The 10,000-nt window shown below is 48.1% G+C and overlaps 1 protein-coding gene across 1 annotated transcript in view; it reads right to left on the bottom strand.

The window, feature by feature from the left end:
• Nucleotides 1-10,000, bottom strand: part of dok4 (docking protein 4) — a 53,728-nt gene that overhangs the window by 20,267 nt on the left and 23,461 nt on the right. The window contains 1 exon segment of the mRNA XM_042060790.1: nt 823-1,156. Within this exon segment, the coding sequence (XP_041916724.1) occupies nt 823-888 (66 nt within the window). The 5' untranslated portion in view covers nt 889-1,156.

Below are 10,000 nucleotides of genomic sequence, written 5' to 3'. Positions count from 1 at the left end.
AGGCTACTTAGTGCAAAAAAAAAAACGAAGAAGAAATAAAAACGCAGAACGCAGTCCAAACACTCAGCTGAGGACAGCATGGCAGAGAATCCCGAGCAATCCTTTAATCCGCCACAGATTCTAATAATTCTCCCATTCAGCAAATCTGGAAGCATAAATCTTTAATGATCTCATTACTCTGATTCATCATTGCATTGCAGTTAATGAGGCTCTGAGTCATGCTCCGAGTCTTGCAGTGGACTCCACAGAGGCCAGTCTCGCACAAGATGAATGGGAGAGTGGGCTGCGAGGGCCTTCAGATGGCGGCACACTCGTTTTGACACTCCATTTGATCTTAACTACCCAAAAGTTTGTCTAACAACTCAACCAAATTGCTCTTGCAAGTAGAGATCATTGGAGTCCTTTTATGTTTAGGTTATGAGATGTTTGAAATGCTTGCCATGCAGTCGAATTACAAACACGGAGAAACAATAGAATGCCTCTTGCTTTCTCAGTGTTGTCATTGCACAGAGCATACAGTCCTTGACCAGCTCCACCTCCACCTGAGACAACTCCACAGGGCCAAACACAGTCAGTCACAATCAGTATTGTACCCTTGTCATCGGTCAATTTAATCAGTACACCTCACAGTCAGGCATCTATCATCTACACACAAATACATCTATGCACATCACACAATTACATACTAATTACACACACTGACAGATGCACAAACCAGATTTCTCTCTCTCTCTGTCTCTCTCTCTCTCTCTCTCTCACACACACACATACACACACACACACACACACACACACAGAGAGACACCCAGTGTGAGAGCTTACCCCCAGCTTCCTGCTGCGCATGCGCACGTAGCCCTGCTTGACTATATCATTGAAGTTGGAGGCCATCTCGGTGGCAGCCCTGACCAGGTGGAGCTGATGGAGCCGAGCATCCAGTCCCTCAGCCGTCGCCTCCCCTTCCTCCACCTCCACCTCCTCCTCCTCTCCCACTCCTCCTCCTCCTGCTCCTGCTCCTGCTCCTGGAGCCTGTGCTCCTCCTGGGTGCTCGTCCCTCGCCTCCGTGTGAGCTCCTTCCCTTTCCTGCCCGACACAACGCCAGGGTCTCACTCGCGTGCCATCACGAGCCCGTCGCTCTGCATGCTCTCCTCACAGCAGCCTGGGAAACACAGAGAGAGAGAGAGAGAGAGAGAGAGAGAGAGAGAGGGAGAGACAGAGAGAGAGGGACAGAGAGAGAGAGAGAGGGACAGAGAGAGAGAGAGAGAGAGGGACAGAGAGAGAGAGAGAGAGAGTTGAGGGGAAAAGGAGGGAATCTATTATTTATAAAAATGTCAGAGGAGAATAGCGGTGACTCGCACAGACGCGCAGCATTATCATACATTATTGACCAACCCGGCCAGACAACCCCCCACCCCTCCTCGCCGTCTGCAGAAAGTGCAGCCCGGCCGCTGCGTGACATCGCTCAGTCAAACAGCCAACACTTTCAGGGTCAGTGGAACTGGGACGAGCGAGCGAGATGAGCGGGCAGGCAAGCGAGCGAGCGAGAGGAGCGGGCAGGCAGGCGAGCGGGCGGGCGGCGCCCCAGCGGAGGACTGGCATGGAAAAAACTGCAGTCGGAGCAAACAATGAGGTCTGCTTAAACGCGTCTCCGAGTGACATATTTCACTGGATTATGATCCATAATTATAGCCTGGGGCCCGTGTTTCCTTCTAAGCCCTATTTATCTAATGGGTAGTCTCGCGTTTTTGTCTGCACTGTGGAGAGAGCAGGCTGCCCACCACTGTCTGAGGTTTCAGCCAATCAAGCAGAGTCGTCTGAGCCTCCTCAGCTCCGAGGTTCCGTCCTTTCAGTCAAACGTTTTACGTCATGGCAATCCAGCAAAGCTTATTAGCTCTAAGTGGGCTGTTAGCAGTGGAATATAGAGTGTAAAAAAAGAGTACATGAGCAGCAGTATGTGTTGCCCGTGAAAATGGCAACCTTGCAGTTCCTGTACAACCCAGTTCTTACTGCGCTCCTCAGAACGCCAGTGTATATAGGCCAATTAAAAATAGGTCAAAAAAGGGGAAAATGGAAGTTAATAGCCATTAAACTGGCCATTAAGTACCTCAACCAGCCATTCCGTGGTCACTTACATTTGAACCTTTGGCCTTTTAGCACATTTATATGCTAGATGGAATGGATATTCCATGGAAATTCAGTGTTACAGCCATAACCATTTAGCGCCTAAAACACGGTGACACTGCAACCAACAGTCTCACTCCCATTTCTTGTGTCTCACTGGCACCTCGGTCATCATATGCCGTTTGGTGTTGTGTCGGCAGTAGGTACATGAGCCAGTCGGAGACTGCCAGGGTCCAGGACAGATAAAAACATCTTCATCATCATCTTCTCCTTTGTCGTCGGCATGCTCCGCCACGCAGCCCATTTCTCCAAAGAGACGGCGATAAATCTGCCCCACTACAGTGAAGCTCCGACATTAAAGTTTAACAAGGCTCTCATTAAGCGCCACAGAGGCTGGCTAATCGCTCACGGCGCTGTAGGTTTTTCAAAGTGGCACACACACACACACAGACACATACACATACGCACACACACACACACACACACACACAAGGAGGATGGACGCCGTTGAAACACATCCATCCCCTGATCACACAGGTTCTTTGTCTTATGCAATGACCCCCCCCCATCAACATGTCACCACGGCTATTTTTTGGGGAAAAACTCTGTAAAATATGAACCTATCGACCGCTGGAAACATGACTGCTGATCTCTCGGATCATTACAAAAGAAGGTTGAGGGGAAGACGAGAGGTAAGACAAATCCTCCCTTCCTGGCCCGTACTGGGCGCCTTTATTCTGAAGGCCACCAGAACGTTCCCCTGGGGTCTGCTACACGCTGAGCCATGCTGGGGTGGTGAAGGAGGAGGAGGAGCAGGACCTTGATGTAGGCGCTCCTCAGAATGATGAATTGTGGGAGGTGAAGCGAGGAGCCCTTGAACAGATAAAAACTCTTTAAATGGCAGTCGGACCAACCCACAAATCACAGCCGGATGAACTGAATCAATTCACCTCAGCACACAGGAGGATCTCAGTCAAGGCCACTTCAGACAAGAGCAGAACAACACCGACCTGATACAGAAAAGCCCAACTCACACACACACACACACACACACACACACACACAAAACCTCACATACATTAACAGGGAAATGGACTAAACCACAATACATACAATATGCAGCAATGTGCAGCACACTGAGAAAGAGTGTTACACTGGCTAACACTGCTAGCCATTCAGTACTGTGGCTCAGGCCTCTTATTCTGCAAGACACTGATTATCCCACCCTCTCAAGAGCGAGTGAGCGCGTGGAAAGACTGAGAGAGCAATAACGAGAGAGAGAGAGAGGGAGAGGGAGGGAAAGACAGAGAGAAAGAGGGAAAGAGAGGGAGAGAGAGAGGGAAGGGAAAGTGAGGGAGGGAGAGAGAGAGAGAGAGAGAGAGAGAGAGAGAGAGAGAGAGAGAGAGAGAGAGGGTGCAGATCAATAGATAGAGTCCAGGCCCACAACAGGGGACAGGCGGTTATAACCACATGTGGCTTACAAAAGAGGACGCTCGATTGATCGCGATCTTACAACCAGCACGGCTTTCAACCCCTACTGCCCCCTCCACTGTCCCTGCACCTCCACCCTCCCCCGCACCAACTCAATAATCGTCAGCAAGTGCTGATCCGCAGCTTTTTTCCCCAATCAATAACCATCAACACCTTTTCTCACTCATGGATGGGCAATGGCGTAGCCCCAGGGGCTTGCATGATGCATGCACCCAACCTATTGTATGAGTGAGTGTGTATGGTTTTGTGTGTGTGTGTGTGTGTGTGTGTGTGTGTGTGTGTGCGTGCGTGCGTGCGTGCATGCATGCGTGCGTGTGTGCGTGCGTGTGTGCGTGCGTGCGTGCGTGTGTGTGCGTGCGTGTGTGCGTGTGTGTGTGCTTGAGCTCACACATGGTGCGTGTTCAACACCTAGAAAGGACGACACACAGTATCCGGTGAGTAAAATCAATGGCAAAGGCAAACTGTGATCTCCGGGAGAACGCTGCTGCTGCTGCTGTGCTCTTGGGCAGCTCCACCACAGCAGCCCTGCCCTGCCTTGCCTTGCCGTGCCTTGATCTCCGTTCTGCTCTGCTCTTCCTGGTGCATTGATTTGATCAAGGGGAGGCTGTTTAAAGGCCGGCCACACAGGCATGCTCCCCTCTCTCACCCCTCATTACATGCACTCATCAACCACGCCATATCACAGGAGCCAGCGGCCAGGTGGGAGAAATGCTAATTGGTCATAACGAATTCAGAAAAACCAAGCAAGCCACCTCAACTCTCTTTCACACACTCACACACACACATCATTGAATTATTCATTTGAATCTACCACTCACACTTCCATTTTGATAGATGTGATATACTGTATAATTATATAATTATTACAGGAAAAAACACCACCTACATCACACGATGAGGATAGCCGTTATATTCAGGTCTTTTCTGTGATAGGCCTGACAATTGCAGTGGTCTAGCTGGCAGTTTGTGACCACACCCAGGATTCCCAAATAGTGCGGCAGGTTAAGTCCATATTCCAGGACAATCGTTCACTTTGTGATACAAGCACCAAAATTGGCATGAATAATCACTAGAACCTACTTTTTAAGGAAAGCACATTAGCCACCTGAACATCAAATGTAAGAAAAACGTTTTTTTGCTGTAGAACTTTAATGGCTGGGCATATTTACATGATCTAGGCATCAATTTGTATGTATTTTAACATGGCAAAATAAATGGGGCAAAGAAAGAAATCTATTTCAAGGCTAGTTTCCAAGATGGCGGCCAGAAATAGTTGGACTGCACTCGAAAATCGTTTATCGAAGCTCACTCTCGAATATCGTTGATCCTCTTTCTCACTCGAATATAATTTATTCTCTCTCTCGAATATCGATCAAGGCCGTACTTCTTTAAGTTGGGAAGGCTGGTGTGAGAAGAGGCAGATGAAGAGTCCACAGTTTCAATTCTGGGAGCTTGCAATGCAATTGGTGATGTTCTCTTTGATGAGGTCTTTCAGAGAAGCAAACTTCACTTTGTATTGTCAATCATTGTCTGCACTCATCCCCTTCTTCTTTGCAAACAATAATGTCAACTATGCACTATGGCTTTCCATACACCTTAGAGCCATGGTTTCTTTACAACAAACACATCCTCAGTTGGCCAATGAATTTCAGCAAGGGAACTGTGTGACCCACAGAGTTTTCTGGATTGGCTTTTGCCCATAAACAGGCCAATGCAATTGTCAAAGGTGATGGTGGTGCCATTGGAATAACTGAGAACCCATCAGTCCTAATGATGGTATCTGGACCAGAGTTTAGTTATTTGGTTTCTCAGTATGAGTCTGCATCTCAGGCCAAAGTAGCTAGGGAAGATATGCGACACCATGAACAGACTAACCAGTCTCGGGAATCCTTCACAGACAAGGTCCAGAAGTTGTTTGGTGTGATGAAGTACCTGGGCAACCCTTTTTAGGAGGAGTCCAGAGATCTTTATATATAGTATAATGGCCTTCAATGGTGGCCATCTTGGAAAATGGCGGCCGTATTGGATTTTTTGCGTGGCTAATATGCTTTTTGGATAAAGTGGGTCCCAAAGAATATTTGTGCCAAGTTTGATGCTTGTATCACAAAGTGAACAATTGTTTCACTAATCTGCCGCACTACAAAATGGCAGAACCATCTTCACCTTAACCTTCACCTCAACTGTCACAAGGGCCTAAAATATATACAGGCAATATACAGGTATCTAAAATGCAATAGCAGTCCTGGCAATACACACACACACACTTACACACACACACACCTCAGCACTACCTCAGTTTTTTTACTGTTAACACATGTCCTCGGTCAATGAGCTACAAAACTGCTCGTCAAATAAATGTGCTGGGAGAGAGATAGAGAGGGGGATAGAGGGATATAGGGGGAGAGAGCAGAAAGAGGGGGATGAAGGGGGAGAGAGGAGGGCTGGGGAGGAGTGGGGCAGTTGCACAGCAGAGAGGATGAGGACTGACGGAGAACAAGGCAGGCAACACCTGCTATCATTACTAAAAGCTGCTATTGACAGAGAGCAGGGACACCTGGATGTGTGTGTGTGCGCTGCAGTGTGTGTTTTGCTGACAGGATAATGACAGCCTCGGCGCGGCAGAGGAGCCAGTGCAGACGCTCGTCGCGTCTGAAAGCCGCGCTGGTCAAGCTGAGGAGTCATTCGTTAAAGCCTCTCTCTCACTGCTGACATGATTTACACAGCGGCGACAGCAGAGAACACACACCTCACCGCGCGCCGAAACTCCACGGGCCCACGCCACGCCGCAAACGCCGCGTCAGCTGGGCTGTAATGAGCAGCTTAGCATGAGAAGGACATGATGGCTGGCTGTCAGCGTCCACCTGATGGCTCAGCACACTATCCCGCTATTAACGACAGCATTACAAGACAGCTGGAAGCAGCCATGCTATTAGCCGTGTAAATAGCCAAACAGCCAAACAGTAAACAGCCAAAACGTCTCTGGCGCGGGCTGTTGCGTCAGGCCACGGGATCAGCTGGAGGACTGTTTGAGTTGAAGGCGGCGCACCGCTGCTTTTGAAACCCAAGCCGTGGATTATAAACCTATACCCTGGGGTGTCGGGGGAAATAATGGACATTTTAAAAAGCTCTGCGCACTTCTCTCTTCAAATATGCCCTACATTGCCATGAAAACGAAACGCTGCCTGCCTGCCTGGGAGAAAAGGAGGAACAGTTACTCTTCAGTTTAATGGCGGCTCGGTAAAAAAACGTGCTTCAGGTTCTGAGCTGAGGTCAGTGAGGCTTGTTCACCATTCCCATTAAGAGTGTCCCACTCCTCGAGAGAGGACTCTTTAGTTATCTGCCCCTTCGGTGGCAGAATAAGAGGCCCTTTTTGTTCGGCTGTCACGCTTGTTTGAGGAGTATAACATGGGAGGTGGAGAGGACCAGAGGATCACGCACACACAGAGCTGTGGGTGAATGTGGTAGAAAATGGGCTCAGACACTCAAGAGGGGGAGCACAATTTAGTTTCAGATTAATTTACACTCAGCCCTTCCAATTTAGCCTCCATCTCCTCTCCTACTTCTCTCTCTCTCTCTCTCTCTCTCTCTGCCCCCCTCTTTTTCTCACTCTCTCTCTCCATAGACTATCCTGTAATATTTCATACTCATGCTTTTCTATGAAACATTCTATCTTTGCTCTCACTCCCCCCCCCCTCTCTGTGCTGTTCAGTAAGTGAGAGACAGACTGTGATGTGTGAAAGCCCTGTGGCGGTGGATGACCTCTGTGACCTGCTGCTGTTTGAGCCCCAGGAGCGACTGGCGTCTGTCTCCACAGAGGCCACTGATGCAGTGGCGGCCATTAATCACAGGTGCTTTTACTTGACAGTAGCCTGTATCTCCTACCACATAACTACCTTACCTGATGACTACCATACCTCCCACAGGTACATACACCCATACACACCCAGAGACACACACACACACACACACACATGTACACATACACACATAGCACACACACACACACACACACACACACACACACACACACACACACACACACACACACACACACACACACACATCTGGCCAACAGGTTGTATTTCATCTCACTCTAAGCCAATCATATATCACAGCAGATCTGGAGAGACAGCTTGCCAGGTGTGTTTTAAGCTTCATTCCACTACATCTATACAGGCCCACTCAAATTCCGTACCTGGTCCTCTACATCAGCAGCATGTACAAATATAACCCACACCCAGAGATGTTCCACCACATTCCTTTACAAAAAACGTTAAACTGTCTATCATGGAATATGAGCTGCATGTACAGAGGAGGTAGGAATTACAAATGTCTAGCAGCACAGAAAAGGCTCCACTGGATAAAGGACCCGCCGTCAGTCAACCCTGCAGTATAGCACAGCTGGGCGCAGATCAGGAGCTGGAAAAGCTCTTCTGAGTTCAACTAGACAACTGAGTCAGTCACAACGGCGCAAATGAAACAGGTACTCTGGTACACACACACACACACACACACACACACACACACACACACACACAGCAGGGGGCCAGTCAGACCATCACCTGCTACACTGCACTCAAGACAAGAGTGACTATTACTGCCCAGGAGGAAGAAAAGGTGAAGGATAGAAGTGTGAAACAGATAGAGAGAAAGAAAGAGAGAGAAAGATATAGAGACAGAGAAAAAGTGAGAGAGAGAGAAAGAGTAAGAGAAAATCCTGGTAGAAAATCGCCAAGAGAGCAAAGAATATGTGGTCACTACATAACAGGTGAGGTTGAGACTGAGGTGCACTTTCTTCTTTACTGTGAGAAACTATACGGATGTCATACTTTGACAAGCTTACAAGCCTTATCCCAGGGTCCTGAAATGTAGAAGAACAAGAAATAATGGCAGTCTTACTTGGACAGCAAGGACAGACAGCAAGTCTTGCTGCCAGATACATCACTGAATGCCATTAGGCAAGGGACAGTGGTTCAATAAATATTACCTCTATACAGCATCTATCCATATTATTGCAAACACTGTGCAAGACAAACATCATACATGCACACACAAACACACACACACATGCACACACACACAAAACACATACACACACTACACATTCACGAGTTTGTTTGTTAATCTTGGATGCATATCTATTTACCATGTACTGTATTCCAAGCATTCTCTATGTAAAATGTTCTGCTTTGGCAATGCAAAAATATTTGTCATGCTAATAAAGCTTGAATTGATTAGAATTGAATTGAAAGAGAGAGGAAGAGATAGAGTGAAAGAGAGAGATAGAGAGGCTTGATTGTCAGTTTCAGGTCAGTTTCACAAGCCACTCAGCTTCCCTGGAAGTGCTTTAGCAAAGGGAGAGTAAATCGCCGGCCAGGCATCGATCAGGGAAGAGCAGAACCACAAAGACACAGACCAGGGATGCTGCCATGTCACTCAGCACAAGTGTGTGTGTGTGTGTGTGTGACAGTGTAATGAGAGTAACTGTTAGTTTTAAGGGTCAGTGACATTTGACAGGGCCATGCCGCTGTCAACATGAAGAATTCATTCAGTGGATAAGAGTGGAAAAAAACAGAAACAGCACATTTCTCTCAATTCAACCCCTGCTGTGGACTCCCTTGGGTTCCTACCATCCTTTCCATCTCCCTCTCTACCTCTCTCTCTCTACCTCTACTCCTTTGATCCTCCTCTTCTCTCTCTCTACCACCACTTCTCTGCTCCTCGTCTTCTTTCTCTCCCTCCCTCGCTCTCTCTCTCTACCTCTCTCTTTCTATCTCTCTCTACCTCTGCTCCTTTGATCCTCCTCTTCTCTCTCTACCACCACTCCTCTGCTCCTCGTCTTCTTTCTCGCCCTCTCTCTATCTCTCTCTCTCTCTCTCTACCTCCTCTTCTCCCCCCCCCTCTCTTCTTACCTCCATCTCTTTTTTTGCTCTACATGTCTCTGATGTGCATTTTACTTTTACAACGCAAAAAAGCATTTCTTGACATCAGATAGGGTGGCTCATTTAACTACCATTTCCCTCATGATGGAGAGTGGTGGTGGTGGTGGGGGGGGGGGGTTGGGGGCGTGGGTGGTTGCTGGGCACCAGGCGATGGCTCCCCACAGCAGCAGACAGCTGGCTGGCACACACAGGAAACCAGCAGCTGGCACGCAAGATGTTAACAAAGGTGTGAGCCAAGAGAGAGAGGGCATCAACCAGCAGAAAAACACGCTCTTTAAAACACAGATCCAGAGAGAGAGAGAGAGAGAAAGACAAAGACAAATGGAGAGAAAGAGATACAGGGAGAGAAAGAGAGAGAGAGAGAGAGAGAGAGAGAAAGAGAGAGACACGGAGAGAGAGAAAGAGAAAGAAAGAGACAGAGAAAGGGAAGATATCTACAGAAAAGGGGA

Source organism: Alosa sapidissima, chromosome 14, assembly GCF_018492685.1.
Source record: "Alosa sapidissima isolate fAloSap1 chromosome 14, fAloSap1.pri, whole genome shotgun sequence".
Classification (NCBI taxonomy): domain Eukaryota; kingdom Metazoa; phylum Chordata; class Actinopteri; order Clupeiformes; family Clupeidae; genus Alosa; species Alosa sapidissima.
Note: the sequence above shows the minus strand (reverse complement) of the source record. Positions and strands in the feature narration are given on the sequence as shown.